This window comes from Sitodiplosis mosellana, unplaced genomic scaffold (genome assembly GCF_009176505.1).
Source record: "Sitodiplosis mosellana isolate CC-2019 unplaced genomic scaffold, AAFC_SMos_1.0 Smas_scaffold_6102, whole genome shotgun sequence".
Taxonomy (NCBI): domain Eukaryota; kingdom Metazoa; phylum Arthropoda; class Insecta; order Diptera; family Cecidomyiidae; genus Sitodiplosis; species Sitodiplosis mosellana.
In genome coordinates this window covers 721,681-740,708 of record NW_022601343.1, presented here as the reverse complement: position 1 = coordinate 740,708, position 19,028 = coordinate 721,681, and the positions used below count along the sequence as shown (strand labels likewise).

General features: G+C 38.1%; 5 protein-coding genes and 2 non-coding genes across 9 annotated transcripts in view; 2 read left to right on the top strand and 5 right to left on the bottom strand.

Annotated features, from left to right (window-relative positions):
* Window positions 1-7,155: 7,155 nt before the first annotated feature.
* On the bottom strand, window positions 7,156-11,331 carry LOC129573727 (elongation factor 1-alpha 1). 2 transcript variants are annotated; one of them, XM_055454646.1, is made up of 4 exons: window positions 11,171-11,330; window positions 8,506-9,334; window positions 7,892-8,385; window positions 7,156-7,577 (listed from the first exon to the last, which is right to left on the bottom strand). In XM_055454646.1, the coding sequence occupies exons 2-4, from the start codon at window positions 9,326-9,328 to the stop codon at window positions 7,503-7,505; spliced, it is 1,392 nt and encodes a 463-aa protein (XP_055310621.1). In that variant the 5' UTR covers window positions 9,329-9,334; window positions 11,171-11,330; the 3' UTR covers window positions 7,156-7,502. The 2 variants fall into 2 exon arrangements, with proteins under 2 accessions (XP_055310621.1, XP_055310620.1); XM_055454645.1 differs by having other exon boundaries at window positions 7,156-8,385; window positions 11,171-11,331.
* LOC129573804 (small nucleolar RNA snR61/Z1/Z11) lies at window positions 7,755-7,832 on the bottom strand. The gene has a single exon (XR_008688636.1). It is a non-coding gene; the product is annotated as a small nucleolar RNA snR61/Z1/Z11 (small nucleolar RNA).
* On the bottom strand, window positions 9,446-9,523 carry LOC129573803 (small nucleolar RNA snR61/Z1/Z11). The gene has a single exon (XR_008688635.1). It is a non-coding gene; the product is annotated as a small nucleolar RNA snR61/Z1/Z11 (small nucleolar RNA).
* Window positions 11,332-12,095: 764 nt separating the features above from the next.
* Window positions 12,096-13,223, top strand: LOC129573725 (mediator of RNA polymerase II transcription subunit 7). Its single transcript, XM_055454643.1, has one exon. It carries the CDS (start codon window positions 12,447-12,449, stop codon window positions 13,104-13,106), a length of 660 nt encoding a protein of 219 aa, XP_055310618.1. The 5' UTR covers window positions 12,096-12,446; the 3' UTR covers window positions 13,107-13,223.
* LOC129573726 (mitochondrial inner membrane protease subunit 2) lies at window positions 13,214-14,206 on the bottom strand. The gene is made up of 3 exons (XM_055454644.1): window positions 13,957-14,206; window positions 13,697-13,864; window positions 13,214-13,587 (listed from the first exon to the last, which is right to left on the bottom strand). The coding sequence occupies exons 1-3, from the start codon at window positions 14,042-14,044 to the stop codon at window positions 13,337-13,339; spliced, it is 507 nt and encodes a 168-aa protein (XP_055310619.1). The 5' UTR covers window positions 14,045-14,206; the 3' UTR covers window positions 13,214-13,336.
* Window positions 14,207-14,222: 16 nt separating this feature from the next.
* Window positions 14,223-17,496, top strand: LOC129573724 (poly(A)-specific ribonuclease PARN-like). 2 transcript variants are annotated; one of them, XM_055454642.1, is made up of 11 exons: window positions 14,226-14,370; window positions 14,504-14,704; window positions 14,783-15,086; window positions 15,154-15,448; window positions 15,560-15,681; window positions 15,760-15,875; window positions 15,959-16,127; window positions 16,217-16,272; window positions 16,469-16,713; window positions 16,795-16,874; window positions 17,297-17,496. In XM_055454642.1, exons 1-11 carry the CDS (start codon window positions 14,352-14,354, stop codon window positions 17,388-17,390), a joined length of 1,701 nt encoding a protein of 566 aa, XP_055310617.1. In that variant the 5' UTR covers window positions 14,226-14,351; the 3' UTR covers window positions 17,391-17,496. The 2 variants fall into 2 exon arrangements, with proteins under 2 accessions (XP_055310616.1, XP_055310617.1); XM_055454641.1 differs by lacking the exon at window positions 17,297-17,496 and having other exon boundaries at window positions 14,223-14,370; window positions 16,795-17,190.
* LOC129573757 (prostatic acid phosphatase-like) overlaps window positions 17,496-19,028 on the bottom strand; it is a 2,518-nt gene continuing 985 nt past the window's right edge. Inside the window, exons 2-4 of the mRNA XM_055454708.1 lie at window positions 18,646-18,729; window positions 18,384-18,542; window positions 17,496-18,309 (exon numbers count right to left, since the gene is read on the bottom strand). Of these exons, the coding sequence (XP_055310683.1) occupies window positions 17,602-18,309; window positions 18,384-18,542; window positions 18,646-18,729 (951 nt within the window). The 3' untranslated portion in view covers window positions 17,496-17,601. The remainder of the gene's footprint in view (window positions 18,310-18,383; window positions 18,543-18,645; window positions 18,730-19,028) is intronic.

Below are 19,028 nucleotides of genomic sequence, written 5' to 3'. Positions count from 1 at the left end.
TCAAAGCGTAATTTAACGGGCAGAACGATTGTTGGAATTGAGCATGGGCAATGATTAAATGGTCATATATATGAAAAACGAAGCATAATGAATCGATGGATTCAAAACCTAAAATAATAGACAGGCGAATTTTTTTCCTCTTGAAAACTTCATGTTTTTTTGCTAATTTTTTTTTTTACATTGTAATCCAGTTTTATAGGTTCGATTAAATTCGTTTGTATTCATTTAAATGAAATGTAAATGAAAAAAATAAATTTAATGTAAAGGGGTGGCCAAGAGCCATTTTGTGGAACATAATTGGCCCTGGTGAAGCTTGTTATAACCGAAATAAAAACAAAACAAGAAGAAGAAGAAAAATAACAGAAATGCCAATTTTTGTGTTCGCTCGATGAATGTTTTTATTCAGTCAAACAAAGTGCTGAAATCGAATATTGAAATCAATAAAAAATCAAAATGTTTTTCTGAGCAAACGAAAGCATCCAAAAATGGGTTCATCAATGTTTATTTTTTTTTCATTTAATTATTCCCATTCTATGGCCGAAATATTTCTCGTCGAAATAAAACAAAGCGCATACATTTTTGAATATATCTGTGATTTGTCGCGTTTTTTGTTTACAAAGCAACGCTATCTCAAAGCAGTGAAAAAAATTTTTGGATTTCAAATTCCACAACCAATTATTATTATTATCAATATCAACGCGATTTCTTCCTGCTACCAATTTTGCTGAATTTTGTTTTTCCAATTGTTTATTTTATAAAAAAAAATTGATAAATACTTGCTATATTGATAAGTGAGAGTATTGTGATAACAATTTTCGCTAAATAGCATGACATTTGTGTAATTTGGCTCGCAAATAACTCAGCTCTCATCAATGTCTCTTATCATCAATTCGAACATTTCAACGAACTAACTTTTTCCTATTTATTGCCTTGATTACCGAACAAAAATCAAACGAATCGAATAAAAATTGAAAGAATTTATTAACAAAATGAAACAACATTGTAAAGAATTGAATGAATGCAATAAAAAGCGACCTAAAACCGAAAACAATTGTTTCTTGGGACAGCTGAATTGTTAATGCAAATACATCCATTACCAAGCGTATGTAAACGGTCGAATTAAGGCCCGCATTTGTGTGTAGTTTCAGTCATTTTTAACGTCACGATGGAAGAAGAAAAAAACGGTAAAAACAAATCAATTAGAAGGATATAAAAACGATTATGAATCAATTGATAACAAAATAACAAATCACGTGTGATATTAGGGTGAACATTTAAAGTAAAATTTGGGGGTAATTTGACTACAGTTACTAAGAATTTCAACGTCATAAATGAACCCACGTCGAGTATCATCCAACTTTACGCTTCACTTGAACTAGGTCCATTTATAACTTTGGTAAATATTGGTGTGGATATTGAAATTGACCAACTGACTGAGAAAATCTTACATACAAAAACTTACCTACGGGTTTAACCCGTATTACATTCTTCGCCGCACAGATGTCACGATGCCAAGTAACAGTAGAAGCGTTCTGATCATTCATTGGGCTTGAGTGCCAGTTTTTCTGAAAGAATATTTTCTTTGACCCCAATGACCCAAATCCTGTATCATTTGCATCGAAATGTATTCGCTGCCATGATTGTGGTTTGGCCTTACGATTTTTGACACGAATCTTGCAAATACTTATGTCACCAATTTTCACAAAACCTGGCGAATCGGATTCCGCTTCCGGTTGTTTGGTTACTTTACGGCTGCGATGGCCTGCAACTCGACGTCATTGACGTAGTTCACGCCGTCGTATGCGTCGATTGTACCGTCTCACTGCCTGTTCGGTATCCAATTGCTCTGGATTGTGGCTTTCACGCTCACTTCGACGCTTTTCCCGGTGCTTCCCAGCTCTTTCGGCTCTAGTTACATTTGCTGTTGGCTGTTGGCTGGCATTTTGTTTTCGATCACGTTGCTTGCGCCGTCTGCTTTGATCAGTCACGATAAGCGATGGGAGTCTCACATCCTTGTGTGGGCGAAAATCTTTGCATACTTTGAATCGGTCACTTGTTGTGCTTCTTGGAAATCGCCGCAAGCAATTGGCACAGGTTTGTGATGTATACGGCTCTGGTGTAAGCACAACATCCGTTTTGCCGTCCTTTTTTAGGCTAACTATAAACTTTCGCTGATCCGGTGTTCGTTTTGTTCTTTTCACACCGATTTTCGAATTTGATGGGAACGCCGCATCACCAAGGAACACAACTCCTGTCTCATTCTTTATTATGTGTTGAGCCATCAAATCCATTTCGCGATTAGACTCGATGTACTTGTGCAACGATAGCTGTGCGTATTTTCTTCTGGCGTATGTAGCCAATGAATCTGTCGCACGCAGGCCATTTTTGTTTTCTGGCCGGGATCAATTCCTGATTCATACTTGTAACCGCCTTTGCTGACTGGCTTTTCGTACTTTTCCTTGATTTGTTCCAGAGTCACGCCGGCTCCTTTGCGTTTGGGTCTGCTAAACAACACCGACACGGCACTACTGTTGGTTTGAATTTTGTGGTAAAACTCTTTCGAACCGGTTCTGAGCTGTCTGATTTTGTCCATATCGAACACAATTCCCCATGCCTCGTCTTTGTTCTCGCCTTGCTTGTCGTATGTATGATAATCAGCACGAATATTCCATCCCCGTTATTTTCTCAACTGGCCAATGATAGCAATCAAATCATGATGGTCGAATGGTATGTGCTTCAGTTTTGTATCACAGAGTGGAATAGCGGCGAAATTCTTCACTTTTGGTATCTTCGGTACCGACGGCTCTCGATTGTTCACTGGATCACGATCGTATGCTTACCACTGTTGACGAAGGTGACTATACTACTCGTATCGATCAAAATTTCTCGATAATGCGTTAAATGCCTATCCACATCCACAAAGACTCGGACCAGTCCTTTTGAATGTATTCGTACATTGTGAAGTTTTTTACGAATGATGGGCCACAAAGCTCAGACACTTCCTTAAACAGTATATCCATCTTCGACTTTCGACTTTTATCATCATCATCATATGTCCAATCTTCATTGTATTGGGTCTGGGAATTAATCGTGTCGATTTTTCAAAAGATGGCGTAACTTTGCATGGTTGTATCGGGCAATACTTTTTTCTTTTTCACATGAGTGGTCTAGTGTCAAACTACAAAAATCATCATCTATCATTTCATCGAAGTTTGGATAAACATTTTTTTTGCGCCTTAAATATGTCAAATTTTGTACCGAAAAAGCAACATTTCCCGCAAGCATTAATTTTTTGCTTTCATTTGAAGAAAACTGCGGCTGAAGCGCATCGAATGTTGGTGGAAGCCTATGGTGAGCATGCTCCATCGGAACGTACATGTGAACGGTGGTTTTCACGGTTCAAAAGTGGTGATTTTAGCACGGAAGACAAGGAACGTCCCGGCCAGCCAAAAAAGTTTGAAGATGCGGAATTGGAGGCATTGCTCGATGAAGATTCGAGTCAAACTCAAGATGAGCTTGCCAGAGCATTGAATGTTGACCGAAGCACTGTTGGATATCGTTTAAGGGCCCTTGGTTTCATTCGCAAGTTGTCAAATTGGGTACCACATGAATTGACGCCAGCGAAAGCTGAAAGGCGTTTAGTGACTTGCGAAATGCTGCTCGCAAGGCACAAAAAAAGAGGTTTTCTGTATCGAATTGTCACTGGTGACGAAAAATGGATTCATTACGATAACCCCAAGCGCAAAGCATCGTATGTTAAGCCCGGCCAACCAGCAACATCACAGCCAAAACAAGAAATTCACGGCGACAAGGTAATGCTGTCTATTTGGTGGGATGAGGAGGGAGTGGTGTATTATGAGCTGCTGAGAAGTGGTCAAACCATCGATGGGCCTTTCTACCGACAACAACTGATACGTTTGAAACAAGCAATCAAAGAAAAACGCACGAAATGGGAGACCAGAAAAGAGACATTGATTTTCCTACATGACAATGCTCGGCCACACATTGAGAAATCGGTCAAAAACTACTTGGAAAATAGCGGATGGGAAGTTTTGGCTCACGCCCCGTATAGCCCAGACCTGGCTCCTTCCGACTACCATTTGTTTCGATCGATGCAAAACCATATGGACGGAGAGCGGTTCTCTTCAGTTGAAGAAATCCAAAATTGGCTCGATGCATTTATAGTCTCAAAAGATGAGGAATTTTTTAAGGCAGGCATCCGTCAATTGCCCACATTGTGGCAGAAGGTCATCGCTTCCGATGGACAATATTTTGATTGAAATGTAATTTCATTTTGGTATTCAAATAAATGTTTGAAAATTTAAAAAAATCGACAAAACTAATTCCCAGACCCAATACATCAAATTTTTCATCGTATTTCGAATGTCAATGTCATCGAAAGGCAAGTATGATGCATTATAAATAACCTCAAGTGAGCTTCCTTTGTGATTGAATTCATGGCACTTTACATGTAGAAAGTAGGTCAATCTCACCCAACAGTACGTCTCCAAATTTGTCTTCACATTGGCCACATACTGGTCCTTGAGAGCATGAACTTGACGGGTCATTTGATGGCGGCGTGGCCATTCAAAGTTGGGGCTACCTTGTGTCACCATCGCGAGAAATGGGTCTGGCATTTGGGCTGTGAGTGGATCTTTGATGTTGTCCGATGTGACACAGTTGAAACAGTCTGTAATCAAATTTGCTCCATTTTGATTCACGAAGAAGTCCAAATTGTCATCATCAAATGCTTCGTTGATTCTGTAGAGCATTAACATCGATGCAAGATGCATGACTTTCGTAGCATTCAAACATTTCTCGAAGAACTTATGGATCAGAAATCCTCTTTCTGTTTCTGTTAAGTTCGGATTAATTATCGAATTAAATGCCAATTTGATCGCGCCGATTTCGATTGTGCCATTTTCTGTCGACTGTTTTGTTGAATCTTCTTTCCGATTGTCACGTTTTTTCTTCACAATGGAGTGCTTTATCATCTGCACTTTGTTCTCCCTTGGCCTACCAAACGTCTTATTGTGCCGCTTACGCCTCGCCATCGCGATGGATCCAAACGAGAGAAAATAAATTGTAGAACGAATGAAATGTTTGTTGCAAGCGATTGTGAAATTGGCTAACGCTACGGAAATCGAAAACAATGCACTGATTGATCGCTTTAAACGAATACGATAACAATGTGATGATATACATCAGTCCGTCGCCATAAATCATGTCGAAACATGTACACCCAATGGGCAATTTGCTGGCTTAGCTTTTTTAGACCAAATAATGTGAAGCATTAGGCTCATTTTGTGTCAAATCGTACTAAACCTAAATTGGGCCAAAATATATACCCAAAATGAGTGAAATCATCGACATATTTTGGGTCAAATAAAATTATCGAATTGTGTATAATAACGTAGATGCAAAATAGATCAAAATAATATATAGGCCCAATTTGGAGCAACGTTTTACCCTAAATTGGGTCAACATTTACACTCTGCTTCGGTCAAAAATGCGTCACACTTTTAAGCAGAATTTGGGTCTAAATAGCGTTACAATTTGCCCATTGGGCACCACACGCAAAAACATGATTTTACGCTAATTTGTTGCAATTTTCTACGTTCACTAAACTCACCTCGGTCACAATAAGTCCACTTCGTATGAATCCAAACGATTTGAATAGATCAGGCTTCGTTTGCTCTCTGTCTCCCTGTCTCAATGCAGATCTCGCCTCAAAATTGCGAAATAATCTTTGGAAAAAAAAACCACAATCCATTAATTGTAATTGGTAACAAAAAAAATGGGAAAACTTGTTGTCATGAAAATGTGAACCGGTATGACGAAACAACAATTTCACAACAATTTCCAAAATAATCCACAATTTAATTTGTGCAAAAACTCTATTCTTAGCCGTACATACCTGTAAAAGGGTTTTGGTCTCGCAATTAAAGCAACTATTTCGCAAAAAAAGTTGCCTTTTCTCGTTGAATGTTCACTCAAAAAAATGTGCGCCAATTTCTTGTCAATGTTCCTACACCAATGAGCCGCTGTGCTGAGTGACATTTGCAAAACGAATCGTTCGGCGTCAATGTTTTATCCTTTAAACACCACATTTGCATGGCGTGACGGTTGCTGCGCCAAAACTGCTGTTTTACGAATTGGAGACAGAAAGGGAAATCTCCAAAGAGAAGCAAAATGTTTTTGCTTCGACAGTTTTTTACACGAATATATAAACAAAAAAAATGGAATGGACCATTTTCAATGCATTTTTCTTGGACAAAATGAGAAGAAGTTCCAATGACATCATAAACAAAATGATTATTATATCGTGCATATTTCTAGAGCTAATGAATAGTTTGAAGATTTCAAGTGACATTCACAATTGAAAATGTTGCACAACGGTTCTGATTTCTCAATTGATTCAAAGATGAAAACGATCAAATCTGTTGTACATATATAATTCTCAGTCAGTCAGTCAGTTTTCACACCCATTATTACCGTCAAAAATGGATGTGATTCGAGTGTAGCGTACAGTTGGATGATACCCGAATTTCATCCGATTCGGACGGAATTGTATGTGAATTAATGGTCAAATGCACCACTGAAGTGGGCAAAAGCATTACTTAATTTAACGGTAGAAAGCATTACATAAATGTTACTTGGGGTATTTTCATTTCGAAATCATTGGCCATCGATGGTGTCTAGCTTTGCTGCCATTTTATTACGCGCATTTGTCACTAACGAAATGAGGTAAGAATTCGAAAGGTAATTTTGGCCACGCCACACGATGCGATGAGTTTAACGACGGTATTTAAACATCTGGTATATTTATTGACTTACAATGTGAACACGTCAACCCGTCTTGCATTTTGAAAACAGACAAAAAAAACCAAAACAATGAGCGCATACTCACCTATTTTTATTTTCGTCACATCTCGAAATCAGTTCAGTTTTTTTCAATATATAGCAATTTAGAATCGGTAGCAGATCAACTCCCATGGCAGACGTTGTAGAACCCAAACACAAGTCAATTTTCGGCAAGAAAAAGACGAGCTAAGACCAGTTAAAAAAGAAAACCAGTTGCCGATCTTATTTCATGCAATCAATTTCTTTTATTTTATGTATGTTTCGAGTAATAATTAAATATCTCTTGGGTGGTTTTTTTTTTGTTTATTTTTATAATGATTTTTTATTCATTAAAAAATGCGGATTTTTTGAAAACAATGTTACCATGTGGGGATTCCTACTTTTTAAATAGATTTCATTTTTTATTTTATCTAAAAAAATAAAACGTTGTTGTTTCAATTCATTCTTTTAATTGGGTGCTTGAATGTGTTGTATATAAAAATAAAAGTTTTTTTTTGTTTCTTTTTCTCTTTATTTCAATACGGAATGAAGTGTAGCTCGTATTCTTTTCGTCGGAATTCTTTGCGATGGAAGAAGTAATAACATTTTTTCAAAAACCACGTTGATGTTAAAAGAATTGATGTGAAGCTGTTAGGTTGCTATTTTTTGCCCTTGGTGGCTTTTTCGGCGGCCTTGGTGACTTTACCACCTGTTGCATCCTTGAAGTTGACGGCCTGCATGAATGAAAGGAAAAAAAAGAGGAAAGAACAGATTAGTCATATGCTTCTGACTGCATTTGCATTGAATGCAATTCAATCAAACAGTTGGGCAAAATTGAAATGTTCGACAAGAATAGAAGTTTTTTTTTTATTCTTTGAGATTAAAACTTGTCAATTGATTTTGTGAAATGAATGTCAGTGCATTTTGGTATTTAGATCTCTACATCTTGATCTTCAGTAGCAGAACTGGGATGAATATCATCATTAAATTCATTCATGAACTGTTTTTCAAAAACAAAAATGTGGTAAAAAATGAAAATTCTGCTTACCTTGATGACACCGACAGCAACAGTTTGTCTCATGTCACGCACAGCGAAACGACCCAAAGGTGGGAATTCTTGGAAAGATTCGACACACAATGGTTTGGTTGGGACGAGGTTGACGATAGCAGCATCACCAGATTTGATGGCTTTTGGATTTTCTTCGGTGGTCTTACCCGAACGACGGTCAACCTTTTCTTTGATTTCAGCGAATTTGCAGGCAATGTGAGCGGTGTGACAATCCAAAACTGGAGTGTAACCGTTCGAGATTTGACCTGGATGGTTAAGGACGATGACTTGAGCAGTGAAGTCAGCAGCACCCTTTGGTGGGTTTGATTTTGAGTCACCGGCAACGTAACCACGACGCAATTCCTTGACTGAGACGTTCTTGACGTTGAAACCAACGTTGTCACCTGGGACAGCTTCTGGCAAAGCTTCGTGGTGCATTTCAACGGACTTGACTTCAGTGGTGATGTTGGCTGGGGCGAAGACAACAACCATACCTGTTTGCAAGAGAAGGGAAAGAGTGAAAAAAAAACACGAAGTGATTAATATCAGTGTGAAAAGAAATTGGCACTGCAAGAAGGAGAACCGAACAATTTATGAAAAGGAATGACATTTACCTGGTTTCAAGACGCCTGTTTCTACTCGGCCTACGGGCACTGTTCCGATACCGCCAATTTTGTAGACATCTTGCAATGGCAAACGCAAAGCCTTGTCGGTTGGACGTGATGGTGGGAGGATGGCGTCCAAAGCTTCGATCAAGCACTTGCCATCAGCGTTACCATCTTTACGTTCGACCTTCCATCCCTTGAACCATGGCATGTTGGTTGATGGTTCCAACATGTTGTCTCCGTGCCATCCTGAGATTGGAACGAAAGCAACGGCGGCTGGGTTGTAACCGATTTTCTTAATGTAGGAAGAGACTTCCTTCTTGATTTCCTCATAACGGGATTCGCTGAATGGTGGTTCGGTCGAGTCCATTTTGTTGACACCGACAATCAATTGTTTCACACCCAATGTGAAAGCAAGCAAAGCGTGCTCACGGGTTTGTCCGTTCTTTGAGATACCAGCTTCGAATTCACCGGTACCAGCAGCAACGATCAAGACAGCGCAATCGGCTTGTGATGTTCCAGTGATCATGTTCTTGATGAAATCACGATGGCCTGGGGCATCGATGATGGTGACGTAGTATTTGGCCGTTTCGAATTTCCACAAGGCAATATCGATGGTGATACCACGTTCACGTTCGGCCTTAAGTTTGTCCAAAACCCAGGCGTATTTGAAGGAACCTTTACCCATTTCTTGGGCTTCCTTCTCGAACTTTTCAATCGTACGTTTGTCAATACCACCGCATTTGTAGATCAAATGACCAGTGGTGGTTGATTTACCAGAGTCGACGTGTCCAATGACGACAATGTTAATATGGACCTTTTCTTTACCCATCGTGAACTATTTGTGTGGTTGCGATAGAAAAAATGAAACAGAACAAAAATTTGAAATTAGTTACCTGTGCCTTGAATGTTTGAAATTTGAAAATTGTCAATTGATTTTGCGAAGTGAATCTCAGTGGGTTTTGGTATTTAGCTCTCTACATATTTATCTTCAGTAGCAGAACTGGGATGAATATCATCATAAAATTCATTTATGAACGTTTTTCACAAAATAAAACATTCATACAGTCGCAAAATCAACCGAGCAATTTCTATTTAAATGGATTCACAATACTTTGCTTAAGTGACTAATTCAAGTGTGAAAATAACGCTGTGAAACGGTTATGCACGTGTTAAATGACCACCTCTTTTTAGGTTAGGAAATGTGGCCACGCAAATATTATCGTCGCACAACGAAGAAGTAGTGATTGGAAATGAAAGAAGAGAAGAGAGAAATGAATACTGCAAACGTTGCAGTCGATTCGATCAAGCAAAACCATGACAAGCGCTTATTACCACCACAATCCAGTTAATTTGATTTAAAGTAAGCGGCCTTTAGTCGGCCAGTCTGTGCGCAGTCGATTGAGAAAAAAAGAATTTTTGTATAATTTAAAATAATATCTTCTTGCTCCACACGTGCATACATACGCAAAGCGGAACTCTCTCCACACTCATACAAACACACACGCACACATTCAATTTGGAGCTTTCGAGAATGTCAGCGGTCGTCGATAATGATTGCAAATAAAATATGTGATGATATATTTGCACAATGCTGACTCACCACGCGATATTGCTTCGGAAAAATATCGTTATCATATTTTCTTTCTATCTTTTTTGTGCGTGATTTCGCTTATATAATTAAACGACAACGAAGACAAGAATTGCGGTGTGTGAATTGTGCGAGAGAATGGCGTGTTTATTCAATATGGCGGCTGGTGTGTCGCTATTTCATATGGCAATGTGCTTTAATTTCGTTGAAATAATCATCGCGCAACGCGACAGCGATAAAGAGAGATATGATGAAATTCGAAAAACCGGTGCTGAAATACGATTAAAAACGCCGTCGCGAGAAAAAAAAGCTTTGAATGTATTGGATGCCGCTAATGTGTGAGTACGTATATGTTTGCCACTGGAAACAAAGAGAGTTGTTCAATCGGTGTGTCGGCCATTTTGAAAAAAAAGAGATTTAGAACGGAGTGTGAATATGCACGGTGTGTGAGCAATCGAACTCGTCAACTGAGTGAGGTTAATTTCATATGTTGAAATTGAAATGTGAAAATCAATTGGCATCGAATTTAGCCGTGTGATTGCATGGAAAAATGCAATTTAACGCGATTGCCCATAAAATGGCATCAATGGAAGCTAATATTTTTAATGCAAACATTTGGAATTTCGTAAAATTTATCCGGCCGGTAGTCAAAACCACGTGTCGTCTTCCATTGAACACACAACGCTAAATTTTTATTGCCATAAAATTCGAAAAAAATTTGCAAACGCCTTCGTTTCAATCATGTTGCAATTGATTTCGTTGCAAAGTTGGGAAAATTAAAACTAAAAACCAAATTTCCGCTGTTCAATGAATCAACTCGTCGTTTCAAATACATCCAGTTGCCACGTGCAATTTTTAGACACACTCGCACCGTTTGACGAAAATTTAGAGAATTTACCGGAAATATCTCGATAAAATGCAATACAAATGCGTTCAATTAAATAACAAATGTTTAAAATAAACAAAAAATAGTTGAAATTTAAACAAAATATGGTTAAATTGAATTAATAATCTTAAGCACTTTTTGTGAAAACAAAAAAAAATAATAGTTGAGTCTTTAAATCTTATCCAATGAGCACTTACTTAGTAGAATATTTCAAGAGCGAACACAAATTATGTCTATACTCGTGTACTGACCCGAACAAAGTGAACGAGTCTAGCGAGCAAAATTTCCATTGTGGCCTGCGTTGCCACCAACACCACGACACCATTACGCACACATCGCACATATCGTCCAGTTAATGTTCTTCCGCTTTCGCATGGAACGGTTGGTAACCGTGCATGAAACAATGCTATTTTTGCCGACTACTATACCTGTATTGGAGCCCAGCGCATGGATGTATTGGTAAAAATAAAACGAAGCGAATAAAAAAAAAACTCTAATGGAACCATGTTTTTTTTTGCTTTGTTTGCTAAGAAACAATTGTTGCATTCAACAAACGAATGCTAGATTGAATAAAAATCCAAATTGCCCGTTGATCCATTTATTGGGCAATATGAAAGATTTCAAGAGATCGAACCCGATTTTCTCACACAACATGCTAAGGCAAAAATTGCTCAACAAATTTCGTTTAATGTGCAAAATAAGCTGAAAAAATAGCCGATGCGGCTTTTTTTCTCATTCGTATTAATTATCGCCTTTAGATATGTGGTATGCATTGCAAACGGAAGCACAAAAACAGTTGAAAAAATGTGCCATAGCATATGAAATATATTTCATTTTGCATCATGTTTTCTAGAAACCAAAACTGTTGATTCAATTTAATTTTCCCAAATTGAGTTGTCAATATATTTATAGATATATGTTATACATTCTCTATATGCATGGCATTCACCTCGCACACATTTGCACAAGACTTCTGCTTAAAGGTTGCCAAACTTGAAAAAATGAATAATCTCGAATCTCGATCTCTCTCACACTATTTCTCTCTCTGCTCATTTTTCTCCATACGCCTTTCACACATATACGTATTTGGAAGAATACAGTCTTTCGTTTCGTACACAGCATCACACATTTCGTCATACAGATAGAGAGTGGCCCGTCCGTGCGGGCAAAATCGCCAGGCGGCAGCACCGATGAATGTTCATACCAAACAATTTACTGTGTAGTGACAGCACTGTCAAACGTCTAATTGTTGAAATCGAATAACTTGTTATGTTTACGTATATTCCGTGCAATTAGAAATCACAGTACGTTTCGAGCATTTATCTGGCGAATATTCACTGGAGACGCTGGAAAAAAGTTGTATTACACCTGTGTGATTGGGCACAAAACCGTATCCCATTCGAATTACCGTGCGAGAAAGTTCATTTTGTATGTATCCGAATCAATATCCGACATAAAGCATCAATAACAACAATGTCGAATCCAGAAGTAACACAAGTGATGTCCTTGCCTTTACCACCGGCACAGTATTTTAATTTATATACCGATGAAAATATTCGCAAGAATCGAGCACCAAAGCCACCACAACCAATCATCGACACGTATCAAATGTTCGGCAATACATTCAACAATGAAGAGATGATCCGGTCGCTTGAGTCGCAAGGCATTCGCCGTCTGATACCACAACATTTTGATCGACGCAAAGAACTTAAGAAGCTAAATCATTCACTGTTTGCCAATTTCCTCGATTTGATCGATTTGCTCATTCATTATCCCGACAGTCCAAAGCGTACGGAGAAAATCGAAGATTTGAGTTTGCTATTTGTGCATATACATCATTTGCTGAACGAATTTCGGCCGCATCAAGCACGTGAAACACTGCGCGTTCTCATGGAAGTACAGAAACGAACACGAATCGAGACGGCAATGCGATTCCAGAAGCATTTGGAAAAAGTTCGTGAATTGGTTCGCAATGCATTCGCCCAATTGCCCGATATCACCGAAACCGAAAGTAAAATAGCCGACATTATAGCTGGAATCAATGAGCTACCGCCACCAAGCACCAATGAAACAACCGCCGAACACTGTGACCCCATGGATCGATTAATGTGCGATATTGTTGATAATATGTAGATGATCCTTCGACTGTATATGAATGTAGCGGTTATATCCGCATCTTTTTACTCATAATAGCAAATAAACAAAAACGAGTTTTTAATTAAAAAAAAATTATATCAACATTTAGACTAATGAATTTCTCATTTTTATTTGTGATTTTCTGTGTTTTCTCTCAAAATATACATTTCTTTAGCTTAACTTTTTATATATTATAGATTTAGATGTCAATTCAGTCCATATGCCTTCTAGTCTATAGAGCTTTTTGACTTGCCCAATGAGACTAGCTGCCGTTTTCGTGGCACCTCATTTGCCACACCGCCCCATCGTGATGGTGGCCACACAATACACGTGGCTCGGGCTGTCATTAGACCCAATGAAACTGGACCAAATGTATTGCTGTCTAATGAATAACCCGTGTGGTCTCCTTCAACCCAACAATGGCCGGGAGGAACTTTAACATATGGTTTTTTATAGCCTATCGTTGGTACGATATCACCTGTGGATGAAATAAATTCATTTTATGAAATCATTGTTGAAGATGTGACACAAAATCAAGTTGAAATGTTGCAATTGATAGAGAAAATAAATTCATTTTATGATATTACCTTGTAGTCCAACAATTCGTTTGATCAGTTTTTGACTGGGGTCCTTTGGTGAGGTCAATGAAATAATATCTCCGCGTTGTACATACATATCTCGTACGGCCCATTTTGACAAAAACACATAATCTTCGGATCCTGAGTTTGGATTCAGCGCAGGTTGCATTGATGTGCCTAAATATCGCCAAAATCAAACACACAACAATCATGATTTCTCTCAACTGATTTCTATATGGTCCCAATACATCTTTCACAGATCTACTTACCATCTACACGAGCAATATATCCAACGCTATCAACGAATGTTACCATAACAGGCAGGCTTAATGCGACCGTTTTTAAAATATATTGCATTTTCTAATAAATATGTATGCCTACTAAAAATCAACTCAATAACATGGTCTTAGAAAATTGGATTTTCATGTCACTTATCACAAATGGCAAGGAGTTACACAAAAATGAATCGGATGGTTTTCTTCTCAGCAGAAAACAAGGTTATGTCACTACTTTTCGGTAATTTGTCAATTTACTTGTCACTTTGTTTACGGTAAATATCTCAAACAAACAAAAAGTCTCTACTGGCTGGTGTTTGATGTTGAATTTTTTCTGTGGGGCTTTACGTACATTCATTTCAAATAATTATTGAAAGTTCACCGTTGCAATGGATGTGACCGTCAACAGTAAGTAGAAAAAAGCATGGTTCAAATGGATTTGAAGCGAAAGAAACGTGTTCAAAAAGAAATTCAACCAAACTTAACCTAATGTATAACCACTATACACTCATTTGCTTGGATTTGGTTTTGATTTTCACAGATTTTAAGGAAATTCTCGATGAGTTCAATGAAGTGATCGAAAAAGCCGCATTTTTTTCGATCGATTCTGAATTCACTGGGTTATATAATGAGCGAACACTGCCATTTGCCACACCGTCCGAATTTTACAAGAAATTACACGGCGGTACCGATGACTACATTATAATTCAGCTCGGCATCACCGCATTCTATATTAGCGAAGGTGAACCAATTTTGAATACTTCTTTGATTTGTTCGAAAAGTCTAACTAAAAACAATAATTCCTAATGTCATTCAACAGATAAATCGGACACATTCACGTACAAAAGTTACAATTTCTATGTATTCCCGCAAAATCGTGATCAAATATTCAAGTGCTCCGGGTCGAGCCTAAGTTTTTTGGCCGAACAAAAGTTTGATTTCAATAAATTGTTCCGTGAAGGTGTGTCGTGCTGCACACAAGATGTGGCGTTACAATTGCGCGCCAAGTATGACGAACGACAGAAAGCCCGCGAAGAAGCGCTCGAGGTACGCGATGAAAAACCGGCCAATTTCGATGAAGTACCAGTGCCACACGAGGAATTGGACAAGCTAAATGAAGTCAAGTATGTTAACAAAGTCATTTCCATAGCAACGAACTCACACAAATATTCTTAAATTCACATTGAATAGGTGTAAAATACAGAAATTCCTAGAAGCCGGTGAAAAGGATAGCGAGAACAATGTGGTTTTTGGAAATTGCAATGCCTTCCAACGAAAGTTGATCTATCAGGTAATCCAAAAGGAATTTTATGACGAGGTAACAGCCACCAGTCAGACAGTAAACAATCAAAAGGTCATTGTCATCGAACGAAAATGGTCTACGGAACGTCAACAGCAAGGAGTCGATCAGCAAAACGAAGAAGACGAAGCTGAATATCGGCGATTAGTTGGGCTATCAGCCTTACTGTTGAAAATATCAAAATCGGTGAGTGAATTGCACTCGTTTATCATTTAAACTTGAAAATTGAACAAATATGGGTTATTTTTAATATGAATCATCCTCTTTTGATGTTGATTTGTTTTTGTTCTCCAACAGAAAAAACCAATCGTTGGCCACAACATGTTCATGGACTTGTTCTACTTGATTCGCCAATTTTTCGAGCCGTTGGCTGAAACGTTGAAATCATTTAAGAAACAAGCACACAAAATATTCCCCAAGTGAGTCCATTTCAAAAACGAATTTACCAAACACGTTGACAGTTGTCAGTTGTCGGTTTTCTTCTTTGTCTTTCGCAGCATTTTCGACACCAAGCACATTTGCAATCAAAAGTTCCGCAACGAAATTTCCAACTCCACATTGAAAAATCTCTATGATGCAGTTTTGCAGGCACCGTTTAAACTGCCACAAATTGGTGAGTGATTTGTTGAAGAGAGAAGTTTTAGTGTTTGTTTTATAGGTTAAGCTAACCATTTTTGCGTTGATTTCAATGTAAAGAACCGGCATCGCCCGAGTACGGATACACCGAAACAAACTCGAAACAGCACGAGGCTGGCTACGACAGCTACATGACGGGCGTGTGCTTCCTCGGACTTGCCAGAAAGCTCAACGTTAACAATGCAGACATTTCATCAAAATCAGCACAACTTCGTCCATTGCTCAACAAGTAAGTAGAACAAATATTCAAAGAACTCACTATTTTCCTAAACCAACGGCGAGAGACAACTCATTTACAATTATGTTTTCTTCTCCCAGAATATTCGTGATGAGATTAACCGACATTTATTACATTGATCTGACCGGCACCGAACGTAAGTCCCGCTGCTGATTCGACATACAAAGAAACTGAGTTTTTTTCGGTTGACATTAGCGTTGTCTGTCTGTGATCATTTTTTTTTTGTTAATCTTACCAATAAAAGATATGCCAGGCAATTTTCAAATAGATATTATTTAGTTTCGAATTCCAATGTTTTTATTTGTATGTTTTTTTTTAAAATACATATGTAGCGAAACCAAATCGTGAACACGTCTTTCATGTAACGTTCCCGGAAACGTGGGCACAGACTGATATCATAAATCATTTCCGTAAATTTGGGCCCGTGTTTATCAGATGGATCGATAACACAAGTGCATTTGTATCGCTTATGAATCGAGAAAATGCACCCATTCTATTGAAATCGATCACCGCTACAAAAGGCGTCAAAATTTCCACTTTCGCGATGTACCTCCGAGCCACCGGTGCCGATAAAGAGGTATGTGAAAGCAATGCAATACACTATTTTGATTTAATTTTGAAACACATTTTTATTTTAACTTTTTTGCCAAAATTTCAGGACGAAACAGAAGACGGGGAAGCAGAAGGTTCAGCGGCCAAAAAGCGGCCGTCATGTGTCGATACAACACATAATCAAAGGTGGAATATCTATTTGGTTATATTGGCAGTTGTTCTGGTCATATTATTTTTCATAGTACCTGACTTTATCGTATTGTTTTATATGGGAGCTGTTACAGCAACTCCGTAGACACGCTCAAAATCTCATGTATTAGTTTCGAATATTTGTAGACATTTTTTTGCTCTAGACTTTTGAAATTCCTATTCAAATCGAAGATTTTTTTTTTCAATTCTCACATACATACTAGAAATAAAATCGAAATGGTTTTCGTTATAAAACTCCCCCGAAAAAGAAAACATTCATAGAAAATAATCAAAAATAACGATTAATCATCTATATTGTTTTTTCTTTCATTCCATTTTATTTTTTTGTTTTTCTACTCTTTTTTTATGCGTGTGATTCAAAAAATTCCATTTGCAAATGGAAATGACAACATTTGCAGAGCGACGAAATTACCGAAATTGACGGAGACGAAAATTGAGGCCAAACAAACTGAGTTCGTTAAACAAGAAGAGTGGCCAGAAGCGAAATTTTAAAGAAAGAGAGAAAAAACACTACTGTTCTATCATCAGTAATCCATTTATGGACACGGGGTCCACACATACTGGGTCCATAGTAATAAAATTCAAAATCCAACCGAATTTCAATGTTTTCATTTTTATTCATTTCGTTTTCGTTATATATTGGTTTTCATAAAAAAAAATCTATGGAATTTCATTAGTTTATCACAATTAAATTGAATTTGTTCTATGGGCCGCTTGGCGGAGGCGTGGTATAGTCTTTGTTGTGAGGAATACAGGCAGCTGCACGGTCTTTTGGAATGACCTTCTTTCCGAATTCAATGAATTTTTCCAGCGGACAGAAGTGCTCACAACCTGGAATGGTCAATGGAGTGGCACCGCTGGTTGCACTATTGCGCAAGTACATCTGAACGCCAAGCTCACCGGATTTTTTGTCACGCACCAGTTCAAACAGTGCCATAATGCCATAGGCTGGAAATTGCTTTTCCCATACATTCAAACCAGCCAATATGTTCACCACAGACGAGTCATGGCCTGTGTATAATGAAATTTTCAAATCTTTTGGCTTCAATTTACCGTCCCGTTTATTCTCGAATTCAGTCACCAGCTTTTGAATGAACGGTCCAGCTTTCAGTTGTTTCATTTCATCCGTGTAGATATTGTAAATGTAGCTCAAATCGGTTAGATTTGTGAGTTTATCGGGGTAATATTTTTGTGCCCATTTTGGTAATCGCAGACCATATTCGGTCTCAGCTCGAAGTGTACTGTACAACGATTGGATATCGTCGGGCGTTTTGATTGGCATACCGGTATGTTTTGTGAGTTCTTCAAACAATTGTGCATTTTCTTCCAGTTCTTTCTTTACTTCATCCGAGGCTAACACTTCTTCGACTGCCTCGTGATATCGTGGGCATGGTTTTCGAACCAATAAAAGCTATTGGAAAATAAGAAATTCGATGTGAAATTTCTTTCGTGATTTCGTCAAAGCAAAAGTGAGTTCTAACTTACAGTATCTTCATCGAGTGGTTCCGAAAAGATTGGGATTGGCTGCCAGTTCAAACGGCGATTCCATTCCATAGCCGTTCCTCGAGGTGGAAAAAGTCCGGCCAGAACGACTTGCATCGACATTATTGTACGCGTCACACCTGTTGTTTGAGCCCAAACAGCCTTGAAATTACAAGCATTTCGAAAAAGAAGAACAAATGTGGACATTATATGAAAAGTCAAAATGCTATTGCACTCGATTTAAATATTTAAAATTAAAACTTACATCTGGTTGGTATGTATTGCCCAAGAAATTGCCATATCTTGATCGAAGCCACTGACCCATTTCATAGAGGAAACGTTTACCATCCTGAAACAAAAACAAATGAAATTCCAAAAATCTTTTCGTCGATTGAATCGATTAGAGGTAAAGTGACTCCGATTTTTTGGTCGAGGTATTTGGTGATTTTGCGGTAAGAGACTTTTTATAAATTTATCAGACTATTTTTCACAATTGTAAAATTTCGAGTTTTTGAGAACACTTTCAACTTTTCCGAAGACACTTTTCAGAAATCTCCAACCCGAAAACCGTAAAATAACACAATACAGAGACAAAAAAAAACAGAGGCTGCATATTTGCTGCTGAGCAGGCCTGAGCTGAGCTGAAAT

What these genes read in the sequence shown, in the direction of transcription:
- LOC129573727 (XM_055454645.1), bottom strand. Translation starts at nt 9,328, where the DNA reads ATGGGTAAAGAAAAGGTCCATATTAACATTGTCGTCATTGGACACGTC. An exon ending in AACAGGCGTCTTGAAACCAG is followed by an intron (nt 8,386 to 8,505) that starts GTAAATGTCATT and finishes TCTTGCAAACAG; the next exon opens with GTATGGTTGTTGTCTTCGCC.
- LOC129573725 (XM_055454643.1), top strand. Translation starts at nt 12,447, where the DNA reads ATGTCGAATCCAGAAGTAACACAAGTGATGTCCTTGCCTTTACCACCG.
- LOC129573726 (XM_055454644.1), bottom strand. Translation starts at nt 14,044, where the DNA reads ATGCAATATATTTTAAAAACGGTCGCATTAAGCCTGCCTGTTATGGTA. An exon ending in ATATATTGCTCGTGTAGATG is followed by an intron (nt 13,865 to 13,956) that starts GTAAGTAGATCT and finishes GGCGATATTTAG; the next exon opens with GCACATCAATGCAACCTGCG. An exon ending in ACGAATTGTTGGACTACAAG is followed by an intron (nt 13,588 to 13,696) that starts GTAATATCATAA and finishes TTTCATCCACAG; the next exon opens with GTGATATCGTACCAACGATA.
- LOC129573724 (XM_055454641.1), top strand. An exon ending in TGTTGAAAATATCAAAATCG is followed by an intron (nt 15,449 to 15,559) that starts GTGAGTGAATTG and finishes GTTCTCCAACAG; the next exon opens with AAAAAACCAATCGTTGGCCA. An exon ending in TGATCTGACCGGCACCGAAC is followed by an intron (nt 16,273 to 16,468) that starts GTAAGTCCCGCT and finishes ATACATATGTAG; the next exon opens with CGAAACCAAATCGTGAACAC.